The sequence below is a fragment of the Strix aluco genome, chromosome 12, assembly GCF_031877795.1.
Source record: "Strix aluco isolate bStrAlu1 chromosome 12, bStrAlu1.hap1, whole genome shotgun sequence".
Taxonomy (NCBI): domain Eukaryota; kingdom Metazoa; phylum Chordata; class Aves; order Strigiformes; family Strigidae; genus Strix; species Strix aluco.
Window position 1 is genome coordinate 20,702,749 of NC_133942.1, and position 26,386 is coordinate 20,729,134.

At 40.0% G+C, this 26,386-nt stretch overlaps 1 protein-coding gene across 1 annotated transcript in view; it reads left to right on the forward strand.

The window, feature by feature from the left end:
- The first annotated feature begins 650 nt into the window (after positions 1-650).
- ABHD17C (abhydrolase domain containing 17C, depalmitoylase) overlaps positions 651-26,386 on the forward strand; it is a 30,212-nt gene continuing 4,476 nt past the window's right edge. The window contains exons 1-2 of the mRNA XM_074837427.1: positions 651-1,726; positions 25,290-25,469. Coding sequence (XP_074693528.1) covers positions 1,194-1,726; positions 25,290-25,469 — 713 coding nt within the window. The 5' untranslated portion in view covers positions 651-1,193. The remainder of the gene's footprint in view (positions 1,727-25,289; positions 25,470-26,386) is intronic.

Consider the following 26,386-nt stretch of genomic DNA (forward strand, 5'->3'; position numbering starts at 1 on the left):
CTCCAGGCCGCTGAGCCCCCGGCGGCGCGAAATGGCCCCCGGCGCCCCGCCTGCCCCTCGGCCGCGCATGCGCCAGCGGTGGGCGGCTGGGGAGGGGGCGGGGCAGGGGGCGCGAGCGCTCCCGCCGCACGTGACCGCGGCCGCGGCGAGGGGCTCCCTTAAAGGGGCAGGCGGCGGCTGCTGGCGCGGGCGGTCGCGCCCCGGCTCGGCCCACGGGCTCCCGCGCCCCGCCCCGCCCCGCGCACCTGCTGGCGGCGCCAGGCCTAGGGGGCGGCCGCGAGCCGCGGCGGGCGCTGTGGGCAGTGCCGGGCTCCCGCCTCGTCCTCGCCGGCACCTGCGGCGGGCGGCCCCGCTCCGCGCCCGTAACCCGGAAGCGGTGCGGCTGCGAGGCGGGGGGGAGAGCGCCGGGACATGGCCGCTGCCTGCTCCTGCCTGCGCGCCGCAGCCGGCATGGCCCTGCCCGCGGCCGCGCGCGGCTGAGCCTCGACCTTGCCTTCCCCTTCCCCTGCTCGACGGACCCTTCCTCCTCCTCCTCTTCCTCCTTCTCTTCCCGCCGCCGCTCGGACGCCGCCTGGGCCGGGCCGGGGGCGGTAGCGCTGAGGGGGGCCCCGTGCTGCCTGGCGGGGGCCGTGGGGCTGGGCGTCCCCGGGGGCCGGGGCCGGTTGCGGGGTGGAGTCGGGCAGGCGCGGGGGGCCGGCGGAGCGGCGCGGTGCGGGGGGCAGGGCCCTTGCCTGGCGTGGCTGCATGTTCCCTGCGGGGGGCCGGCTCCGGCGCGGGGGGCGTCTGCTTTTCGTTGGTGAGCGCCGTACCGAGCCGTAGGATCTGGGAGTTCATTTTATAAATGTACCCATGTACGTGTGATTTGTTCTCTTTGAAGGGGTCTGAGGTGGTGTTTTAGAGTTGCATATACTGCAGCATTAGTTGGGGGATCTTTAAGGGCTGGTCGTACTTCATTTGTATTTTGTGGGGTTGGTTTTGGTTTGGTTTTTTTTTTTAATAAGCACGTTTTCAGGCTTTGGAGAGCTGCGTTATTTTTGCTGAACTGTAGTTCCTCCAAGGTTGTCATTGTTTGCGTTTTGGGGCGGCAGCTGGTAGCCTTGCAGGACGGTGCGCAGGTTGCGTTGAAGGAGGGCTCTGGGTTGGTTGGGTTTGACTTCTTTCCAGTTGAGGTTAGTTTTTCTCCGGTGTCTCTGATGCCAGAACAAGGCCCCAGAATGAACGGTTTCTCTCTGGGCGAGCTCTGCTGGCTGTTCTGCTGCCCGCCTTGCCCCAGCCGCATCGCTGCCAAGCTGGCCTTCCTGCCCCCGGAGCCCACCTACACCGTGCTGCAGCCTGAGCAGCAGCAGGAGGCCGGGGCGGCAGCCGGGGCAGGGACCCCGACGGGATCAGGCACCTGCAGCCTGCACTTGAGCGAGCGGGCAGACTGGCAGTATTCGCAGCGGGAACTGGATGCCGTGGAAGTGTTCTTCTCCCGCACGGCTCGAGATAACAGGCTGGGCTGCATGTTCGTACGTTGTGCCCCCACTGGCCGGTACACGCTGCTCTTCTCGCATGGTAATGCTGTGGACCTGGGCCAGATGTGCAGCTTCTACATTGGCCTTGGCTCCCGCATCAACTGCAACGTCTTCTCTTATGACTACTCTGGCTACGGGGTGAGCACCGGCAAGCCCTCTGAGAAAAACCTGTACGCAGACATTGATGCAGCCTGGCAGGCCCTCAGGACAAGGTAAATGGATATTGGGGACAAGGTGTTTCTGTATCTCCATTTAATCCTAGTAAATCCAGTGTCTGCACAGTTAACCTGCTGAGAGGTGGAGGGGAAGGGTTTGTAGATGGTTTGAGTTACTTCCATGGCCTCACCAGATGTTCCGTCAACAGCTACAGTGCAATTTGCTGGATGGCTTCATTTGTTAAAAGGATGTGCAAACCTTCATCCTTGGACTTTTTTCTAGATTTAGGGGTCTATTCAGCTGTATTACATGTTAGTCATTGCTTCGGCATTGAAAATCACCATCTTGAGCAGGAAATAGCGCACTGGTTGCAGTTTGAGCTTGCAGGGTGCAAAGAACCTTTTGTTAAAGACTTGCCCACCACTGTCTACACTTGGAGGTAACCCCGGTGAGCCAAAGCTTTGGCTGAATTTGGCAGTAGCCTAGGTGAGTGCTTACCAAGAAACTGCTGGTGTTCTGGGATGCATCTGGGGTTTCACACGAGCTCGTGCGACAGAGACGTCTTTCTCTTTTGGCAACCAAACAACTGTTATCGTATTGGGTAGGGTAGTGGGGTGGAAGGAAAAAGTGTTGACAGGTGGAAGTAAGAGCTGGGGATTCTGCCAGGAGGAGATGCCGAAGTGCGTGGCATCCAAAGGGATGGAGTGGCAATGAGAAGGCTCTGGCAAGGTGTCATGGCCAGTAGGAACATGGAGCCCTTGGCTTCCAGGAAATCCTGAGCAGAGCTGCTGCCTCTGACTCCTTGCTATAACTGTTTGCCATCCCTGGGCCTCTGTTGTTTCTTCTGTCCACAGAAACCATGAGCTCCTTTTGCTGTTGTGTAAGTGGTTCTTAAAGTAAGACCTCGCAGAACATATCCTGGAAGAGAGAGCTTTAAAAAGCTTAAATTGTTGCAGTAGGGCAAGAGGAAAAAAACGATGTATGTTTTCTATTCTTGGCTCTGGGGTTGTGTAGATGAACTTGGCTTATGTGAAATGAGTATTTAATGTCTATCTTAAGGATATGTGCCAGCTTCAGAAATAGTGACAAGAGTTGTTACTAATTTAGATAATTGGCTTTTCAAGGATCCAGGGATTGGTCAGCTGTGGAGTCCAAATGGCTTTTGACATTGGTCTGCCCAAGTCAAGTTAAGAGCATAGGGGAGAAAGGTGTAGGAGGAAGTTACCCTTTCGTAGCTTGTATTCTGTCTGTTTGGTGAACAAACCAGATTCTGGGTTTTTTTTCCAGAGCTCCAAAAAAGAAAAATTCCTTGAATAAGAACAAAATGTTTTTATGTAAAGAAATAATTTTGATATGCTGTACGCATACCACTGTTATGCATATGGATGATGTAAATAAGGTTTTAAGGGAGGAGAAGTGCGATGTCTAAGCCAAGCCTAGTTAACGTTTGTCCTTCAGTTTCTGTGTTTTCTCTCTGTTTCACTTATGTTTAGTTGATATTTTTTCGTGAAGGTCTTCTAGAGCTCTGAATAAGTGCTTTCACATCCACTTGGAAGTGCTCCTGTCTTGACAGGCATTTAGTATGTGTTTAAGATCTACGTAGATCCAGAAACAAGAGGTTCCTTCACTTAAGTCTTTTGAGAAGCCTGACCCAGTAGGCGATGCCAAAACGTGCCCAGCTTGCTCTGAGAGGGTTGAGCTCTTTCTGTTAACACATGGCTGGAGGAAGTTTATAGTTTTATATTGGAGTCCTTTCTGTAGTTTATACAAGATCTGGGTTCTGCTTTTCTCTGTAAATTCAGAGGTTGAAATGTGCCAGCTCTTACATGGTTAAGTCCCGCATCTTACTACCTTGAGAGTACTGTTAGAGTAGTTGTGTTATCATTGGTTAAACGTAGGAAATGCTACAATATTTTAGGTGCCCAGTAAAGAAATTGGTTGCTGAAAAATGTAAGCTTAAAAAAAAAATTGATTCTGTCTATTAACAGATGACTGTCTTCGTAACAGGTATGAGCTGAAACAATAGGTTTTCTGTTGATGAATTCTCTAAGCAGTAGTGTGAACTTTAAGGGACTGATCATTTCTTGGACTTATTAAAAAGGGCTAAGTGGCTCACAATTAAGTGAAATACTCTGCTGTAAAAATACAAGTCTGCCTGTTGAAGTAAAATGTCATATTATACCATTTTTGCTGCAGCAGTTCATTGGTAGCTTCCAAGAGTTTGTGTATGCTTTCATTCTTAATGCAAATTCCTAACATTTGGCCTGTAGTCATGTGGAAGTGAACTGTAATGCAAAGTTAAAAGTGAAGTCTTAAAATAGGAGAGGTTCACTATGCCATCAAAAGCATTTAGTCATCTGTGCTAAGTTCTGTGGGAAGCTGTTGCTCTTCTGAATCCACCAGACGTTCCACCTGGCAGCAGAAAGGAATCATTAAAATGTTGGAAATCTGAGATTCCTCTTTTTTTTTAATTGTGCCTGTGAAGTACCACTGATACTTAACAAATATTAATTTAGCAGTGTATTTTGAAAGTTGCCCTGAGTAAGGTGGGAATTAACCTTACACTAGGACAAAACAGATTGCTGCCAAGTTATAGAAACGATGGTGAGCTGACTGTGGTTGCAAACATGGCTGCAAATTTTGACTGCCTTTTATCAAGTTACTGAAATGAGGATCTTGCTATCACATACACATTTAGGTATCAGACCTTACATGACAAATGACTATAAAACCATCTTGTAAACAGTGGATGAAAAATAAAATCATCAATTTTTTTTGTTTGGTTTCAGTTACCAGCCTGTGTTTGGAGAATCAGTGTCAACTATTCTCCATTCTTTTAGTCTTTGTGGAGAGTAACTTATTTTCCTTAATTCTAATTAAATGAGTATCTCTCCTCATGAATAGAGTATGCTCTTAAATGATAATTTTACCAATTATTACGTCTGAATGCTACCTGTCTTTCAGCCCAGGTAAAGATACTGACATACAATTATATTTCCTTGAAATGAGTTTTTATAGATGTTCCTTCAGAGGTCCAATTGTAGCATTGGTTGCTCTAGTTCCAATATCCAGTATTAATCAGTAATTAATTTGGGCTTTTATATATATTTATTTCCAGTTGATTAACAAATTTCCATCTGATATCTAAATGTCTCTCAAAAAGAATCTTCTGTTTCATTGCTTCAGATAACATTTTTGTGAGTGTTTTATTTTAGGCAGGTTGGTCTGTTTCTGTTCTGTTTGTTCCAAAACCAGAACCAGATTGAAGAGAAGCTATATTGGACTCTGTCTTCTCTCATGGTCCTTATGGTTTTAAGTTACTTTTTATTCAGATGTGATTGACCCTTACCCTAATATCTGATTGACTTAGTGCAACATCTGCACAGAATGACTTGCTTGTCACTCTCCTCCCTTTTCCTGAATTCCACATGGGAAGGTTGAACTTTCTAACACTTTTACGTTAAGACAATGTACAGTACTTAAAAACAGGATACACGCTTAGGGTTTGGGTACACTGCTTAAGCACAAAGTCACGACAACTTTGTTGACTCCATGTTACTTATATTAAATCAATTTGTATGTTCTCTAAAAATTTGGAGATTTGTGAAATGTTTTACAATCCCAGTCAAGTGAAAGAAAGCACTACTTCCCCACTCTCTTTGCTTCTGTAGTAGAGTTTCAAAGAGGAGAACCTATTAGTCCATCTTTTGGATATTGAAAGAAGATGAAGAAAATGTGGTTAATAAATAGCTTAGAAGAGCTGTTCTTGTTGCATTTAACAAAATACAGCTTGATGTTTTTCCATGGTGCACAATATAAACTAGCATCCTTTCTATTTAAGCTTTTGATAAATGATAGATGTTACTGTAATGTTTAAATCCTTCATTCTCAAAACACGTACATTTGAGTTTGTCTTTCAGTCCATAGGAGAGCACTGGTTCACTTCCACTTCTCATTATGCTTCTTGGTCAACATGGCATGATGAAAGAAATTGAGTTGTGAAATGGTGTGATAAAATGAGAGGGCTTTTGATCAATCCATAGCAGATAGTTTAGAATATTTAAGTAGTTTTAAAAACTTTTTACCCAAATTCAATGTTTAAAAAAAAAAAAAAACCCAACTTTTATTATATGGTAATTTTATTATTTGTGGTGCTGATTATCAGTGTCCTCTTACTGCTGTTTCCTTTGAAGGAGTTGATGGAAAAGTGTAAACAGTTTTCATTTGAGTAAAATTAGGGAACGCATCCAGTTGGATTAGACTAGAGTGATAACTGATCTTCTGAGGCTGTGTTGGTTTAGTTTGTCTCCATTTTGATGTGCTGAAGTGGTTACAGCTTTCTAGGTGAATAATAGCTTCAGGTTTTTTTACCTTGATTTATCAAAATAGTTATTTTCTACTTTAATTTTCTTTGCAACAGAATCTTCTTTCACTAGCACTGTGTTTCTGATCTAACCTGAGTTCTTTAGATTGAACACTTAGAGGTGTTGATGAAAAGTTACCAACTTCATTCCTGGCAGGCCAAAGGCAGTGCTCGGCAGTCATGACAAATAGTCCTGGAGTAATAGGGTTCCCCTTGTTCATGGGGCATAACCTAGTAGATTTTTCTGTCATTGACTTTGATAGGGTATTTCCTACTTCCAGTTTTTTAACAGTGTTGACACAATATCTGCAAAGGATTGTTTAAAGAGACTATTCTCTAAAACTTAACTTATTCTACTTGCCATGGTCAGTACTTCAAGAAAAGCTGCATACAACTTTACTCTGTATCTGCTCTTTACTCTGTATCTATTTTTGAGCAGTCTCCTGTTGTTGTCTATGTAATGGGCAGAGATTAATTCCGATGATGAGCATCCCAGGGACAAATGCCAACAACTGTTTAAAACAGGTGCTCTGATGTTCAAAGTTATTCAAAATGTTTACTGAGTTTTGGTGTTGTATTACATAGTTTAGTCACTGAAGTGAAAGTAGTTTTGTTAAATATTTCCCTATTTCTGTCAGGACTGCAAGATCAAAGCTTGTTGGAAAAAAAATATTTTTTACTTTCAATAATGTTTTGCAACTAGTGTTATTTGGGAAGAAAAATAAACTGTCAAAGAGCCTTTGGCTAATAATACTTGTTGTCCTGAGTGTAGATAGTCCTGAAATTCAGCTTCCTGAACTGGAGATGTTGGTTTACTCTCCACACAAAGGTTGTAGGATCTGGTTCTCGACATCATTATAGCTTTGAACATAAAGGTTTCTAGAGGAACATGTTGTTAAAGCCTACTTGTGAAGTAACTAAAGGTTTCTGTCTGCTTTTAAGAGCTAGATTGTGTGAAGCGTACAAGAAAGGCAAGTGTTTTCCCTTTCTCACTCTGGATGGAGAAGTGTGTCACCTTGTGAGACTGAGCTGATGGTTGTTACACAGTGGCTGTTTGACCTGTGCGTGTTGCTGGTAGCGCTTAGATCAGTTCAGTTGTTCTTAGCAGTGGAGGATGAGCTGGACCATGTAAACATCAGTGATTTTGCTCTGAAGCCAGGGTCAATCTCCAGTGCATCACAACCTCAAAACCAAAAAATCCCTCCAAAATTCAACCTTTGTCCTTTGTTACTCTGCTATTTTGGAGTGTTTCTAAGTGCTGGGCGAAGTTTATGCTGGCTCATTACTTGTGAACGTGAGTAAAAAGAACGAAAGAAAAAACCCAAACAATTAGCAACGCTATCCAGGACTGTAGATACCTGTGGGTATAAGTGGAGAATATTTCAAGCTATGAAAGTAGGATATCTGCCAGCAACTGGGTTTGTGGGGAAAACTGTCACTTTTTGAGGAAATGGACATTTGTATTTCCATATTGAATGAAGAATACAGGCTCTTTTTGGTTTCCTGGTTTTTTTTTTGGTCCTGTGATGCTTCCTCAGGTGGAGATCGCCTAGTATAAAGGTAGTGCTAAGCAATTTGCTGTTTGGAGCCTAATTACTGTAGCATACGTCTAAATTTCATATTTCATTTTGATATTATATTTGCCTGGGGGAGAGAGCGATGTGATTATGACAATTTTTACTTTTAAACCCTGCGCCCAAAACGCTTTTAAGCAAAATATCAAGAAATCAGTTCCTCAGTTGCATTCTCTATTGGCTTTAAAGACAATAGTCTCAGAATTATGTAGTGCTAATAAATTAAATGAACAGATAATAACCTTTTTTTTTCCCCCTAAAGCCAGTAATAAATTTCATGAATAACTAGCACTCCCTTCTGCCCTTCCTCACAAATATAAATCAATTACAAGGCTACATTGCAAGCAGTTGAAATAAGTCTAAAATAAGCTGCAAATGTGTTGTGGCCTAACACACATACAGGCTTGCTTTTGCCAATTAGCACCTAAAAAGGGCAGAAATCTTTCTCTGTTGAGTAGGAGATAATTTCATTTGCCACTGCACTTAAGAAAACTTGAAGGCACTTATGCATGTGCAAAATGAGGGGTTCCTTGTGTTTTCTTGAATCTAGGAAAGGCACATCTTTACAATTTTTGAATGCTGGAGACTCTTAAGTGTCTCTTTATGTTAATTTGAGTCTACATTGTTTATATTGATCTGAAATAGAAATAATTAAGGATTGTTTTTTGACTAAAATCTTGAGTTTGTATGGGCTAAAATACAATAGGTGGACAAACCTCTTCTATCTATAAGAGTCAGTGGACAGTGGAGGATTGAGATTGCCAGAGCCTAGTACTTGTGAATTGAATAAGCAGTTTCAGTGATCCATTCGCTACTCCTTCATCTTGACTGTCCTGCTTTTCAGTTTTTAGATGAATGACTTACACTGGTCCTGCATGCTCAGCCTGACATCTGATGATGAAGCTGAATTTTATTCCTGCTGTCGAACCCGGTGCTTTGTTGCTGTGGGTTTTCTAATGTGTCAGGTTTTGTGAGCAATGGAAGCGTGTGATTGTAAAACCAGGAAACTCTGTATGAACACAGAGGTATAAAGGAGCTTTTAATAGAAGGCTAAGAATGTAGAATGGGATGAATAGTGCGTAGTGTCAGCTTAAGGACTGAGGAGCATCTTTACATTCATTATTCCAAAGGCTAATTTGAGAAAAATGGATTATTGTGGCATGTTGCACTTAAACCTACACTACCTGCAAACGATCAAAGAAAGGTGCAAACTTAGGCCAGTTGTATAAAGACAGTTACACTGGCATTATCTATATCCAAATCTTTATTCTATGTTTTTTAACCACTATGTTAGCTTTACAGAACAAAGCTGCTCCTATTGGCATTAAACATTGTGGTTGGATTTGCTGACCATGAGAACAAATGATACAACGGCACAAGATTATGTTAAACAGTCAGATCTGGCTCAATGCCCACCCACCTCCCACCCTTGGTTTCATGTCTCCTGATGAGCACATGCAGGTTTTTGGGAAAACCCCTACAATCAGGAAATAAAAAATCTGTAACATCTCAACTTTCAAAAAGGGGAATTCCATGTGAGTTCACAAATGAAAAATGATGTTGATGTGGAAGATGAGGTTTTAAGTTAGTAGACTTGCCTCAAAGTCCAGAGAGAAAAATTTAAATTAGAGGTAATCTAATCTCTTAAGTATTGCCTCTGTTTTTTTTTTTTGTATTGGAAATTTGTTAGAAAAACTTCATGTATGCTTTTCTGACAGTAATATTATTTATTGGTACAGTTTATTGAAATTCTTTCTAGGTACACCTTTCAAGATAAAAATGCTTTTTTTAAAAAACTGTTAATTTGAAATTAATTGTTGGTTTAGACAGTTTGGGGTATGCTTTTAGGAGGATCTGTGCTACCATGCCTGATCAGAAAATCCTGCTTACATATAGAAATGTTACTTTAAGAACTTAACTCTTGTGAGCCTTGTTTATCTGCCAAGGCATGTTGCTGAAACAAGCTGCATGCATCAGTGTCTGGCAAATAACCCTTCTCAAGGCATGCAGTGTCAGCCAGTAGCTCAAAAGATACTTTTAAATTTTTTTTTTTTTACAGGATGCTGCCAAATTTCTTAAGATCCCAGTATGTTAGACCAGTTAAACTTAACTTTGTGACATGGCATGGGCACTTCTTTTTGCGTGCAGCAAATGAATAATTATAGAGTGATGGATAATGGGGTCCAACGAACCTGAAAATTCTGAGACCAACTTCAACATGTTTCTCAGGGAAGCACCCTTTAAATAGTATGGCTTGAAATGCTTCTCTTTTAATAAGGTTGTTTAGAAAGTGTTTTGCTCAGATCATAGGATCTTTCTGGACATTCCTTCTCTCTGCTGACTTTTAGTTAGCTTTGTTTTGCAAGTTCTCATAGAACTTGAAAAATGGTGTTCAATAGCAGCAAAGAAGCAAAAACAGCTATGTATTTTTTCCAGTGTACAGATAAAGTGAGATAAGGTTCAGACTATCATTATTACATGAATCTTATTGGCTATTTATAATAAATTAAACAAGACACTTTGTCTTAACTATTATGCTGTACAGTAAACTGCAAGCCTTAATAATATGCAAAATAAAAGAGAAGCCAACAGTAATACGGGGGTAGACTTCTGTTAAGCAGTTTGCAAGCAAAATGGTGTATGGGACCATCTGCACTTTAAAGGAAATTTCAAGTAGTTAACTTGCTGCCTTAAGCATTGGACTGGTTTGTTTGTACAGATCTTAATCTTTGTCCCATCTCTGTGTAGTCTTCCGAAACATCTGATGAACTTAAATAAGTAGGATGTTGGCTGCATGACAGCCTGGGGAAAGTGGCATCTTTCAAGAAAATGTTCTTGTTTTTGAGGCATGTTCTCTGGGGCAAATTTATACAAGTCTTCTCCAGCTATTTGTTCTTTATAGCTTCATTTCTCACAAAAGTGTGTGTATGTTTTGGTGTGGTGTTTTGTTTTTTTAAAATGAAGTAACTGATTTGGTATAATATTTATTTTGTTGGTATTTCCAGGACAATTCTTACCTTGAGGCAGTTGGTAAACAGCTGGTTGGTCTCCTCCTTCCCCTAAGACTGCAATGTACTTCAACTTGCATATTAAGTTGTATTACACATTTTTTTCAAAATATTTTTTGTTGTTCCCTACTGTAAAAAGCTTGTCTATTTTTCTGGTAAAGCATGGTTTTTAATGTGTCATAATGCTACTACAGAAAAAGTTTCCTGGTTATGAGCATCTTACCCACTTTAACCAACTATAAAAGTATCAGAGTTATAGGAAGAGGTGGGGTAGTATTTCAGCTACAGTTTTGCTATTTTTATCCATACTAGTTTATAAACATGTAACCTTTGCCTCAGACTGGTTAATAATTACACTGAGTTAGTATACATTGCAGACATTTCTTTCTGATGCAAAAAGCGCCTTTTCAGGAGTCGGTCCTGTACAGTAGTTTAAGATATTAAGTGGTGTTATAACCTTAAGCCTGACCAGTATGCCTGTAAGGTTTTGACTTCTTCTGAATCTCTGCCAGTTTCCAAACTTTTCTTTCTCTAATACAGAAACCCTCTGCCCTCTCCCCTGAGCTCTTGCTAATTATTCATTAATGTGATGTTCACTTCTAAAGCCCCCTGTGCCTAAAACCAGTACAGTTAGTTCTTTATCCTGTTTTTGAGATTTGTACTAAAAATCGGTCTGATAATGCAGAAAACTACTATCTGTGAAGGAATACAGGCACAAATATAGTTGTCTTTTAAAAAAATAAATTATTCTGATTTGTATTTGCATTAACGAAGAACAAAGATAAGAGTGTACTTGAATATAACTTGGAGCTGAATTCTTGATGTGAAAGATTGTCATAAATCCTCAATGTTCACCAAGTTTTGTAGAGGGTGAGAGGATTGTAAAATCTCCTTGGTTTATTGAGTTCTTTTCTATGCTGAGACTGAGCAAGCTGGTGCCAGATATACCGCCCTTCCAAATTGGATGTCCTTCTGTCAAACCTCATCTGAGATCTGTATACCATTTTGTGGAGAGCACTGAACAGACACCATTGATGTAAATAAGATCTGTCACCTTCCAATTATTTCAGGAAATTACCCTTCCCATCCAAAAATCCACTTTAATAATGTTCATAATGAGGAACACTAAACATAAGGATCTTGAATGTTTCTCGCTTGGATGTAGTTCTAAAGCTGTTGCATTTCAGCAGCAGGAGAAACTGAACAATTATTAGTGTCTTTGGTTGGACATTCATAGCAATTTTCTATTTTTCTTTTTCTTAGTATGAAGTAAGTGTTAATTTGGAATAAAGGAAGCAATGTTAGCTTAAATTTAGCTGATTTATTATTGGGATTTTGAGGGGGAGAGGAGGAATTCGATTTAGCAGGTATTGTTTGTCGTTTGTTACTTTTTCTTCCTTCCACTATTCCCAGTGCTTCTCAGCAATAGTCTAATGTGAACTATGTTCTTTCCTGCTCTTTGCTGTAGAACTGATCAGACTTCCTCTTTAAATATTTTTTAAAATTAGCATTAAATATTTCTATTTTGCCTCTGTCTTGGAAGCTTTGTGGTACTAGGAGAAAGGGAAGAGCTAAACCTGAGAAATGTGTGTTGGGGGAGAAAACAGCAGTAGTTTACAACTAAAAGTGCATGTGTGGTGAAATGGGGAACTGCAGAAAAACCTGTGTAGCCAAAATGTTACTATCCAAACTGGCGTTTGGCCATAGTGTAGACATTAATGCACCTACTTTTCCAAGCACTGCACTGTTATCTGTTATTTCAAAAATAGAAACTCCAACAGTACAAGACGTCTTTATGCTATGCTGGTTTATTGGTAGGCCATTAAGTGCCGGTGTGGCATGTACTGGAATTGCTAACATTTTTTCCTGCATAACCAGTTGTTCTCTGGTGATACTACAGTCAAATAGGGAGCCTGCTTGCTTTACAAGGACTGCATCACAGATAGAGGCTAATAGGATGCTGAATAACATTAGGAAGCTGCTTTCTTTTCCCTTTATTTTTGTTTTCTTAATTTTCTAAGATGCATCTGCAGGTCAGTTTCTACCTTTAGCACCAGCTGAAATAATGCACTTAAGTGATTGTATTAACAGTTGGTCCTTGATCCACTGCTAGGTACTTCTGCTTCTTGTGGAGTAGCTAACTGTTAATTGGTAAGCATCCTTTTCTGAGGGGAAAAAGTTGACTAGCAAGAAATCTTTCACCAAAAAGACTACAAAAGCAATTGGCCCCGCTCACTCAGTATGTTGGCAGAAAACAAAGTATGCAAGCGTGCTGTTTGACCATCGTTAAAACCTCTTGATTTGCACAGTCTGAGCAAAATGTCTTTCACTCCATAGAAGCTTGAATGATGCCAGATAAGATAGCTGGATAAGCTGAACGAGTATATATAACCTGGTTTCAGAACTAAATTTTCTGATGTGAGTTTAGGAAAGTCATGAGAAAGTTAGTACTTTACTTCTGTACATTTAGAACCGTTCCCACTTCTTAGATTAACATTTGTTACTTTAAAATAGATAAAATGTACTGATAATTAATGGGTTTGCATATAATTAAATGCAGATGTCTGTTTCTGTAATAAATCACTTTTTTATTCTCTTTCCAAGTTCCTGGAGAGCATGAGGCAGGTTTCCTGGGCACTTCCAACCTAACAGAAGTGCGCAGGAGAAACTCTGACTATGTGCTAAATTGTATTGTTCACAGTCCTAAGTAGTATTTACTGGTAGAAGGGAGGGGGGCTTTAGCCCCTGGGTTTGTGATGATAAAGGCTTTGACTAGGAAATTTGGTTTTTAAGCTCTGAACTATTTATTTGTGGTCTGCTGTTTTAGCACATCTGGTGCTGTTAATCCTTGTGATTGCTATATATTTTTTTAATCAGCTTAGCTTTATATTGACTGTTACTGGGGCCTGAACATTCATTGTGCTAAAAGTTCATTAAGGGAACGTGCAAAAGGAAAACAAAGTGTAAAACAGTGCAGGTTTAAATATAGACTAGCTAATGTATAGATTTTGTGGAGCAACAGATCGTTAATCCTGGTACAGTCAAATCAGCCCATTTTTGAGCAATAGGACTAGAAGAACTTGAGGATGCTTACAAAGAAAGGAATTGATGACTCTGATTTCAAAGTTAGAGTGCCAATATAAAAATGTCACAAAGAAAGAAAGAACGCTGAGGTTTTCTTCTTTCTGAAAAGATGCTGGAAGAATCTTTTCTAATAGATTGCTTTCATGAAATTACTGTCTTTTTCCATTTGGCAGTTATCACTCTTGGTATTTGTTAGAATATTTAATGTACCTAACTGAAAATGAGTAATTGAGAGAAGGCAGGGAAGACTCATCAGGAGAGTAGTGTTTCTCTGTGAGGCTGTGAATTTGCCACTTCTTTGAAAGCAGATGCTTAAGTGTGTACAGATTCACACTGTAATAAAGCTCAGTGTTTGAAGCAATTACAAAATTGGTTTGTGTTTTCTCCACTTATCTGGGGCTGGGGGAAGAATAGAGGTTAGTGTCACTTATCCAAGTAGGATTTCTTCCTATTCATGATTCACAAGACATGGCGGTGCAGAGGAAGTGCCTATTGTTTTGATTTTTAAATCAAAAGAAAACTGCTTTTCTTTAAATCTGTGGAAATGGTTAGAGTAACTCAAAGAAACATGAAGTATTTCTAGAGGATTAAAGAGGACTATCCAAGCAGGATGTGTGGTCTCCTGGATAACACAGGCCATGACACTTCTTCACTTGGCTTCTGCATAGAGCCCTTCAGTGTTTATGAGATACTGTGTATCTTTGAGAGAAGTCCAGTCTTATCTGGCTCTTCTATGGTGTTTGAGCATATTAATGTAAGTATATAAGGGAAAGAGAAATCCTACTGCCAGCTGAGTCATCTTCATATAATGCTGGCTGATAAAATATTCATATACCAGGGACAAATGCATTCATCTGCAGTGGGTTCTTTTTAGCAATATTAGACCAGTTCGTTGGTGCTAATCACTTTTGTGTCAGGACCTCTCTGCTGTTGTCGTCCTCCGTCCTGCCTTTCTGCCCTCCCCATCCCCTTTCTGTGGGAGACTCTCAAATCACTGCCGGAGCTATACTAATGCTTCTGGAGGGGAAGAAATGATGCATCCAGTTTGTCTGCTTGCATATGTGGCAAGGCCTCATCCATTCCAGCTCCCATGTAATCCTCTCGGACTCTGGCTGTGGCACTCTGTGAGAGAGACTGTATTCAGATTTCCAGGGATCTTTGAAGAGCAGTGTGAAAATGGCTTTGTCTGCTATAATAGGATTGGATACAAGCACCTGCTGTTGAGAAAGTTCAACTTTGTCATTGTTCTCCTCAGTTACGGGGATAATACTTGAATATTTTTTTTTATCAGCTTGTTTTCAGGATATAGTTACGATTGTCTGTGACGCAAGGAAAATGCTGTATTAATGCCACATATTTCATGTTTAATGGCTTGTAAGCTGTATCAAAGAATTGTAGCAAAAGTAGTCATTTAATGTTGTTTATCTTTGAAAACATGAGGTTCTTTGTAAAATCTGTGGATGAAATAGCTTTTACTTAGAGACCGAAACATAAATAAAATTACAATAAATAGGTGGAAGAGAATGCAAAAGGAAGGCAAGAATGGAAAAGAACCCCAACAAAACCAACCAAACAACAAAACAAATCACACACACAAAAGAAAAATTTAAGTGGTTAGTTGAATTAAATCAATGGTGGGACTAGTTACCTGAGTACTTCCAGAGCCAAGCCCTATAGGTATCAAAGTCTTGAGTGGTCTGCTTTGAATTTTTCTTTCATCTAGCCTTCCTAATATTAGTCTCCAAAGGATTAATGCCAATTTAGCAAAATTCTTCTAGATCATCTAGACAATTGCCTTCAGCAGAATTTATATATACTTTTGTTTTAAGATCCTTAGGTTGGGAATAGCTTTTTTATTAATTATAGTGTGTGTAGCTAATCAGCTGTGCAAACCTGGAAGTGTGAAATTTTGCAGTTTGATTACAGTTTAGGGTTAGTCTTGTTTCATTATATGCTTATACAGTGATAACTGTATTTTCAGAAACTACAGCCTGATACATTTAAAGAAAATTTAACTGGTGCCATTTCTTTTTGGCTTGACTGTTCTGGTTTGTGCACTTCTGCAATTGTCTGCTTTGTGAGCAGCTGAGCTGTACCTGGCAAAAGGGAATAAACATTGGAGATGGGTGGTGCAGGCAGCAGCTCGGGTCAAAAGCCACTGCACTCCTTCTCAGATAAGTTACCCCAATGCATGAGTCAGAAGCTGAAGTCTTGCATAGTTGCAGCTCATGGCAATTAGTGCTGCGGCAGGATGGCCTTAAACTATTGTGTGGTGCTATAGGTATGTAGGAGGTCAGTGTTTGATGTGAAGAAGAATCAGGGTAAGAGCAGTGCTTAAGATTGAGGTGGCAGAAGTGCTCCAATAAGCAGATGGGAGTACTAAAAGAATAATACAGTGCTCCTGAACAAAAATGCTTTGAGAACTGTTGGAGAGCAGCAAGATTGCTTCCTCCAGGCTTGTAAACCCTCAGTCTCCCGGTGCTGAGCCAAGGGTGGTGAGGAGGGTTGTGTGATGGGCTTGGGAGGTGAGCCAGAATGCATTGGCTCACTGTGAATTTTCAGCCTCGGGAATAAGGCAAGGCTCTCCAGTTTGGAAGTAACTGAAATCTAAGAAACAGCTATGAAAGCACAAAACTTGTGGGAATGCATAACCAGTGTTAATATTTGTACTCGGGTTTTTTTTAACATTTCCTAGGGAATCCGTTTCTGTGCTAGTTTGACACATACTGGTTTTAACTGAAGTCTTTATATTAAAAAATACTGTGTTTAGGTACATGGATATCATCAAATCTTTCTTGTTCTTCATAACAACCCTTATAGGGAGTAGTTTACCTCATTTTTTCGGCTTTTGAGTGTAGGATATCCAAAGGGAAAATGTAGGCTTTTTTCAACAGTAAAAGGAATGTTGAAGTTTTAATGACACGTCATTAAATGTTGTGAGGAGTACGCTCATCTGTCTTAGCTCTGCTGTATTATAAAACATAGAGTACGATGTGTGCAGCTGAAATAAAAATACCACAGCAGGATTGAGATGAGATAGAAGTTGGGGGTGAAGATAATGAGTTCCTCACTCCAGAAAGTACTACAGACTGAGCTTCTCTGTGAAAGTAACAGAATTTTCTCTGCTGTCTCAGGTTATTTAAATGTACCTCAGAGAATAGCTATATAGATTTTGTACACTGGTTACAGTAAAGAGTATATAATAGAATGTAGCTGACTGAGTTTTTGTGAATTATTGATGCTGTGGTCATGAAGACAGTTCTTAGTGGCCAGTAAAGGTTTTCTGTCTTTGATAAATAAAGCTTAAGACTTCTATATTCCATGTTTATTTGCTACAGAGCATCTTAATTAAATGCAAAATACTTTGTTAAAGTTAACTCCAGTGCTCTATTTTTAAAATAACTGGAGTGAGAGATTCATTTAGTATGCCATCTACCCGTTGTGTTGTGGGACTAAATGATGTAAATCAAGATTGCTCTAAGAAAGCACTTTGGGAGAAGCGGGAAACTCTGAAGAGTAGAGAGCACGTATGTATCTTCAAAACCGTAACCTTGTGACACAGGGCTGGCTTCAGAACTCTAGTTGATTTCTAAGGTTGCTAAAGCAAAGAAAGTTGGGGGGTGGGAATTACATTTGCATGTATTCATGCGTTTAACACTTATTTCCACTCTTACCAGCTTCTTGTATTTCAGTTTACAGTGGGTTTAGATTGCATTTGCTCCTGTGATTAGGGAAATTAGGATTGCATTTGCTCCTGTGATTAGGAATTCATTTAGGAAAGCGCTCCCTTCCTCTCATTGCACAAATGCACACTGGGTATTGGGGTGTTAGTCACCTTTTGTCATAAAGTAGTGGAATGGTGAAGGTAGGAGTTCAAACAGAAGGCTCAGCCACATCATTGCTCATTTTTGTTGGATGTCCTACAAGAGTCTGGTTTTGCTTGTCAGTGGCCTTTTTGTTAACTTTAACTTAATATGAAAGAATTATTGATCATCAGTATAAAAGAATTATTGAAGTTACTCTGTTCTCTTATATCAGCGTGCCCATGGCAGAAGTTCCTGCTTAAATGTCGATGCACATTTAATGACGAGTCTGTTCCCTCATTCCCTGCTATCTAGGGAAAAAAAAAAAAAACAACCAAGCCCTCAGTCAGTCAGAAGCAGCTGTTCCAAATCTGTTTGTTGTTTATACATACAACTGCTAGTTCATGTGGTAGACAAATGAGCAACCTAACATAAACCAAACACCAAAATTTAGTATTCTGGGTTATTGTGGTGATGAAAGATCATGTTATAAATACAGTTGAGTTCTCAGTACAAGAGAAAACAAAGGAGGTTTTACTTTGTAGCTCCTTAAAAAAATAAAAAATTGATCTGTAAGCACAGATTGCATATTTTCTGCCCATTCTGTCTTTTGTATCCCACTATTTTGCTACTGTTCAGCTAGCTTGGAAGAGATTTCTTCCAGAACACAAGTTTGCAGAAGTCTTCTTTCCTGGCTGATGATGTGTACTATCTTTTTTTTTTTTTTTTTTTTTTAATGCTCCTATGTTTCACTTCTCTTTTGACTCTTATTTCTGAAAAATGCTTGAAAAACCAGAATGGATAGATGCAGTCTAATTGCAGTTGTCAAATGATCTCTACTATGAGATCATTAACTATAAATGGTTGTGAGGATAGAGCCTGATTTATGACTAACAGAAGACAGACCGCAGACTGGGCCTGTGATCTGCTGGGTTGCTTTGCCGTGGCACAGTAAGTTGGCTCAAAAATGTGTGGTGTGAGACAAGCACGTGGAAGTGCTGCCATGGTGTGGCATGAAATCCAGCAACAAAACGGGTGTTGAAGGGGGAGAAGGAGCTCACTTGTAATGGTGAAGCTGGGGGAAAAAAGGAGGGGAATGGATTTACTGTTGTAGAGTGCTTGGTTTTGCTCTGAGTCCTGAGCAGATTTACTTTAGTTAAGGAAGGTGTTTCCCATTTCGAAACATGACATATTCAGGAGCCTATGTTCAAAGCATGTGAACACAAGGTAATTTAAGGTTGTGTTTGAAAAAGGAGAAATTTTTTAGAGGATCTCATATTATTCAGATTTCAAAAAAAAAAAAAGACACCCAACCCTCACCCCCAAGCTACTTAGTGTAGATTAGCATAACTCAGTTAATTTAAAATGCAATTTCATTACAGTTTGTACCAGAGAATGCCATGAAACAGCCTTCCTTTACCTACCCTGGTTGTTCAGGGAAAACTTGCCCTGGCTGCTCTACTCAGTGTGTGGATCACCTGCTTTTGTCATGGTCACTTAAGCTCACCAGTGATACTTAATATCCTTGTTAGGACTTGGTTGAACTTTAAGTACAGTTCTCAATATTTCATAACAGATCACTGATTATCACAGGACAGTAATCAAGAAGCAGCTGTAGTGATTCACGCTTCAGTGTAATTAAGTTACTGCAATGCAAATAATCATCCTAAGAAGTACCTAGAAGTTGCTTCCACTTGATCAATTTATTTATATGAATAGAAGAGCTGGTATATCACTGGATTAGCACTACAGTCACATAGTCCAGCAAGCCTGTAGTAGTGTGATATTTGCAAATAATGAACTTCCAAAATAGCCTTTAAGAGGGCATTTTCAAGAGTCATAGGTTCATTCTGTAACTCCAGTATTAGTTACCCTATATTGATTAGCACTGGGCTTTCTCTATAGCATAACCAAATGATTATCTGGTGCGGCAGTAAAATAATAGTGATATAAACCTGTGGCAGATTCCTTGATTAAATTTCTCTGGCAGCCACTGAAATTATTTTGAGTGTGAACACATTTGTGGAATTACTCGTCTGCTCCTGTGACAGTGTGCTGGGATATATGCCAGAAAAATTTGTCCCTTTTTTTGCAGCTTCATAAGCCAGAATACTATGGAAACCACTTTTGGCTCTTACTACAATGAAAATATGAACTCAGAGTATGCTGTACCTGAACTTCAATCACACAGTGCTTGTAGACTTGGACAGGAAGGAAGTAAGAGAAAGAAGAAGACATCACATAATTTAAAGAATCAGTGTCTATTGTGCTCAGTAAAACAGTGAAGAATTTTAGACCTATGTTTGTGTGAATTCAGGAAACTGGAGTGAGAAGCTGGCACAGCGACTCTTGCTGTGTGCCAGGGTTTTCTGTGAATCTTGAAGTAATTCTGATTTTTCTCATTTGACAGTTGTTGTTATGGTTAACACCAAAAAATCCTTAATCTAATGCTTTGCTCTCAATTTGGTGTTGGCATTTAGGTTGAAAATCTGCTGTAATTTCTGTGGTATTTTGGCTGACATGCTGGAGTGGTACTTGCTGAAGCACAATGTGACATTCAGTGTTTTGTTCTGATATTGTAAATTACTACAATAATGTTTATTGACTGAACTTCTCTTGGTTTTTTTTTTTCACATAAAGGTCCTACAACATAAACTCTTGTTCAAGATATGCAGTCTGCATGTGGGATTTTTACTTAATTGGGGATTTTTGTTTTTCCTTTCTACCCCCAAAACTAGCTTTTTAGATTCATACTGGATTAAATAGCCACTTACTTCTGAAAATGTAGATGCATATCCTACAGAAGTGTATAATGAGGCTATAGAAAAACTCATCTGTGTTTCTTAAGAAGTGATTAAAATTTCTCTGGATTATTGCATTTAGAGGTAATGTATTTTGAAAAGGGAGTGAGCAAATAATATGTCGTGACAAATGGCTTTGTATAAACAGGAAGAAACAGACTTGAAGAATAGCTTATGAAGATCTTATAATAACTGAGCACATGTATGTTCTAGTAAAGATACTCTAAAATTCACTATTTTCTCCAAATGTGGCATGATTTGTGTCATTCCTGATGTATGCTGGATTGTCTTTGTCCTAAAAATGAATTGTTTCACTGGTGCCTCCCTTGAGAGGGGAGTGCAGTTTTAAACTCTGTCTCCTTGCAAGAACACATGGACTAGTTGCCTTGTTTTCCTGGCCTATCTCTATATACTGTGTTGTAAGGAAGAACTTGACCACCTGTAGCCACCTTAGTTTAGCAGCAGTTAAACAGTAGGTCTCAACAGCATTATGGAATGGGGCTTGTGTTGACAAAATGCTCTGTCTAGATAGTTTCTGTGACTGTTTTTGAAAATTAATTTGTTGCTTTTGCTATATCCATGCTGTTCTATATGCTTTTCAGTTTAGGTAAGGGGTATTGGGACAGCAAATACCATAAAATGTTAAAACTGAAAATACAAGGTGTGGTTAACTTCACTGATTCAGTAAGTCTGAAAAAAGAACTGGCCTCATTAATGAATATGTATTTAGCACCTTTGAGGATTGGCACAGATGCTGTAACTCTGGCCGTGAACATTGCAGGGCTTCAGCTGTATGAGATGTCTGTAGTCCCTGAAGCAGCATTTCACTAGCGCTTTCAACTGAGTAAGGAGAGAGTAAAAATAGCAATGGTAAACTTTCCATATGTATCACTCAAAGCTGAAGCCCTGGAGGCGGGGGAGGGAGTCAGTGTCTTATGCTCATAATTAGGGATGCTTTATGACAATGCATCGTTTGTACATAGTGCTGTCAGCCAGAAAACATGAAGTACTTTACAAAGGCAATTGATACCATCATCTGTGTTGTATGAGGAAACTGAGGAGGGACATGGCCCAAGCCACAACCATACAGCTAAGCAGACTGAACTAGAGGTGATTGTGTCCCGTCCTCCTTTGCTGTACTCTTACTATCAGCAGCACTCCCGATCTCCTCTGTCCCACTGGCCTCATGGTGTGACTGAGGGCTCTTATTACTTTATGCAGGGGCAATTAGAAGAGTCTGGGGTGTGGATTCTTAATAGCCAGCTTACACAAACATGAACTATATGCACAGAGGGAGACCAGAATTTCTGGTAAACCTGATTTGTATAAATTGAGGCAGTAACACAGGAGAAAAAAAAAATACTGTTAGTAGTAACTGTGGAGCGTGTTGGTGCCTTAGCTAGACCTGGCCTGAGTTGGGAAGCTGTAGGTGCAGATAGCTGAAGTGCTTGTGAAGACAGCTGGGGTTTTTTCTGCACACATAAGAAATGTAATGCGTACTCCACACAATCTACTCGGGTTATTGAGAGTAGGCTAGACTGGAGAACTCTGCCACCTGATAAGTGCTTGTGGGTAAGGGCACACAGAAATGCTTGCATCATTTTCAATGGTAGTAGCTTTGCACTTCTCAGTAATTGACTTCCCTTGAGGAAAAAAGCATGCATGCCTTTTTTCCCTTTTTTTTTTGTGTCTTTTTCTCCCTCGTCAAATCAGTGTTTTATATATGCCCATGGTTAACTGTTTGAATTGCTTCCTCCTTTGGTTTTGATGAAGGCTGGTTTCCACATTGCAATGTTGCCCTGCTTGTTTTGAGCTCTGGGCTCCGCAGAAGTGCAGGAGCATACCCATAAATTTATCTCGGGTCTCCCGCTCCCTTGGATGGAGCTCTGTTTCCACAGAGACCAAAGCTTGTGTGTTTCAGGGAAGATATTTTTAGGAGCTGCTGTTTAGCTGGTGGAAGGACTTTCTTCCTTAATAGGAGAGCAGATTGTATCAGGATTCCTCTTTTCTCAGAATGTCTTTTGCATTTTTCTATCACATTCTTTCCTCTTTTCTGTGTCACTTAGTTTCCCTTTCATTGCTGCCGCCTTATCCATGTCTGCTTTTCCTCTCTTCTGTTTCACTTTCTGCATCACTATTCCTGTTGCACAAGAATGTAATACCACAGGGGAGTTTGCAGTGAGTGGGGAAGGGACCCAGCCTTTGCTTAAAGAATACTGTATTTTAAAGATAAATTCCCCAGGTCATTTTGTACCTCAGTTGAACGGTGCTTGCTGAGTCACCAGCTGGGCAGCGTTCGTGAAGACAGAGTATCACGGAGCCAAGCCCTGGCTTTCAGCTCCAAGAACCTCACACATGTCCATTATTCATGGACCTTGCTTATGAGTTGTCATATGTCCTTTGGCCTCACAGTAAATAAATTTTACATGTAGCTGTTCCTGCTGATGTTTGTGGTAAGTGTTATGTCTCACCTTCTGATTGATGGCCTAACGGTAAAGGGCTTAAAAAGATAAATCTGTTACAGTAACTCTTCCGTCCTGGAAAGTTGGACTGTCCCTAAGTAAAATGGTCCAAGAGATTCTTTTAGTTGTCTGTCAGTAGGAATACAAAGCAGGAAAGACATTTGACCTAATGACAGGCTACAAGTGCACTAATTTGGTGTCCTAATACTTTTTTAAGATTTCTTTTTTTCCTTTCAAAATTGTCACGTTGCCTTTCTGCAGAGTTAGATACTGAATAGTTGTAGCACTTATCTAGTGATGAAGGGCTACTTTAAATTCAGAGAGCTCTGTGTTTTTTAATGATGCTATAAACTGTATCTGACTTTAATTGGCGTACTGTGAAATTGAAATTGTTTGTTTCTAGAGTACCTATTGCCACAGCAGCAAGGTGCTCCACTTACAATATGAGCTGTTTTCAGAAACAAAATAACATCAGAAGGTGTCAATCCAGAGCGGATAAATGTTGAAGAAAATTGCCATACTAAGGCAATTGTACATGCTGAAGGAATTCTCTTGCTACCCGATGCTGTCCTGTTATCCAGTGATTCTCTTTCAAATGTCTGTTTCCATATTCTGCTTAGATTGTAAACCTTTTAGGCAGAGGACTTTAGTGTTTCTCGTGATACTGGAGTTCAGGATGGTATTGCAAAACCCACCAGCATTAAGTGCCACGCAGCGGATCTTGTTCCAGTCCCATTTTCTTGTATTCCCTAATGCTGATGCATTTCTGCCTGGTTTTAAAACAATACAGCAGCTGGTAGATCAACAGATTGGATGCTTGTGCTGCCTTCAAAGGTACATGCCTCCAGCTCTCCCCACCCAGCAGCCAGAATGAAGTCCAGGAGGAAAAGGCTTTGCTCCAGAATCTTGTTAATGTGCATACCAAAATCAGCTAGGCTCTTTTGACTGTTTGCTGGACTATTTCTAACAGTAAGGGATACAAAATTCTCCTAAAAGAGCTTCACAACATCTCTTTAAAACATCAGGCCATGGCTGTGGTGAGAGACCACCAATGTGAGCTGCTGCTTGGTTACCAAGAGGATAAAATTTTACTCCGGGGAGATATTTTTAAACAGTTGCTTATTCATATTACAGTAGATGCCAAAAGCACCCTTATGCTCAGCAGTATAGAAATATTAAGAAAATTCCAGTTTCACAGAGGCTATCATCCAGTCTAGTTTTACTTCGTCGTAAAACCAGGCAATCTTGACAGCCTCTAGTTGAATGATTAGTACTGGATTATTCTTCTATTGTAATTTTAATTATTAACTGGTTATTCTTCCATTGTAATTTTCTCTCTTTTGCACATACCCAGTCATTTAGCTGCTTGAAAGTCAAGAATTATCCAGGCCTACCGTACACCTCACTATCAGCTTGGCAAGGAAGTCGAAACCTTCCAGGTGTACATTGGGCATAGCCTAAACTGTAGGTTTTAATTTTCACAGTTATAGCAGTGACAGCAGGACTGTAGACAGTGTAGACTGGCGAAAAGACACATTCTGCACAAATAATTTTCTACTAGAAATGTGTTCTCTTCTGCATCAATTATTCTTTATACAGTTTTCAATAGGAAGTGGAGTTATACATAGAAATTTTCTGGGTAAGTATTTTATAATTAACTGAGTAACAGCTTTGATTTGCAACTTTCCTAACAAGCTGTAGTGGCCAAACGCTGTTGTACTCTTCACTTCTTCCTAGCCACTGTTGCTTCCTCCTCTATCCCTTCCAAATTCCTTTATATTTTGCATACTTTAAGTAAAAACTGAATTTGTATCATACTCAACTTTTTTTGTAGCTGTGATACAGCACACAAGCTAGAACAGTTTTGTAGACTGGATGGAAATATTAGGGAGCCATCCATGACCCCTGTGAACCCTGAGTTTTATGGAATGATGTATTTTTACAGTTACAAAATAAGCCTGACATATTTAAACTGGAAAAGAAGAAAGGAACAATTTACACTGACCAGAAATTGAAAAAATGAACAGAACTATCCTCTCAAATTCTTCTCCTCTTTGGTGTCTTTAGCTACACTAACAAGGCAGTTTAGTCTTTTTGTTCCAGCTGCCTGGAAAGAAAGGCGGGCAGAGGAGTAACTATCTTGTTTAATGGTGGAAAGGTTGTTAGCCTCCAGAATATCTAATTGAAATTCCTGAGAGTGACTCTGGATAGGGGGGAAATCTAATTTATGATTTGCTGTGCTGTGGAGTGCAAGATAAGAGGTGTTCGTGAAGATGGTGAAGATTAATGAACAAACTGACATTCCTTTTTTGAGGATAGCTCTTTTCAGCCTGTGTAATATTTTTATTATTTACTTTACTAACCATTTTAAAGTTTAGACTTGTAAGTTTGTGTTTCCTAAAAACAGATTTTAAAGAGCTACAATGGGTAGGAAGGGTCCATTTGTTGGTTTTGGTTTGTTTTTTGCTTTTTGTGATGCAAAATGTTGTTTTGGTTTTTAAAGGGATGTTTCTTTTCTCTACAGGTATGGTGTTAGTCCTGAGAACATTATTCTCTATGGTCAGAGTATTGGTACTGTCCCTACAGTAGACCTGGCATCTCGGTACGAGTGTGCGGCAGTAATCCTTCATTCTCCCTTGATGTCTGGATTACGGGTAGCTTTTCCTGACACTAGGAAAACCTATTGCTTTGATGCTTTTCCAAGGTATGTATAAATGCTGCAGAGAGGGCTGTTCTATACTCAGCATGCTCTTTAGGTGTTGAAAAGGGACTAGTTGTTTAACTTTCCAGGGAACTTTATTGAATTGTCACCTGCATCTTAAATGTAAGGTATGCACACCTTCTAAGTCCAAGCAGAGATTCACCATGTAAGAAAGAGGCTGATGTCAGTGTCAAACTGACATGATAGTCAGCTCAATGAACAAACAAAGCCTTAGTGGTTACAACTAATTTTTCCCCTGTTCTTTTGTCTTGTGGGTTGTTAATGCCAGAATTTTTATGCTGTCAAGTTTGGAGTAGTAGTTTAACAACTGATAATACACTATCAAGTCCTTCAGGCTGATGACTAACAAATAAGTAATTGTACACTCTTAACATCTCAGTCAACTTTGATTTAGAAGGTAATATGATATCATTAAATGGATGTGCTGTTTTCAAGCCGCTTAAAATATTGCTATAGTTCTACCAGATCAGCAGAGAAAAAGGTATAGATAATTGCTGCTTTTAAAGGGAGAAAACAGAGGGTCAGAGGCTAGAGTGTTAGACTGGTGTGATTCACACTTCAGCTTAATCCTGCATTTCATCTATAATCTCAAGGGAATGCATTTAGAGTTTCTTTACCTTTTGGTCCTTGTAAGTAAAAACCCTTGTGTATCTTCGGCATGCTGTCCATATAGAATCACTAAAGATACTGAGACTTGTACTTGTTCCTCCCTGATGGACATCATGTAAGATCCTAATGTCTGTGACCAAAATTAAGTAAGTTACTGTCCCTCTTTTGGAAGACTTTTTGCTTGTTTTAGGAAGTTCTAGAATGTTTTACATACAGAAGGCTATATACAATTGGTTTCAAGATAAAACAGTTGCCTTTATAGCCTAGTGTTTAATTTGAAAAGCAGTTGC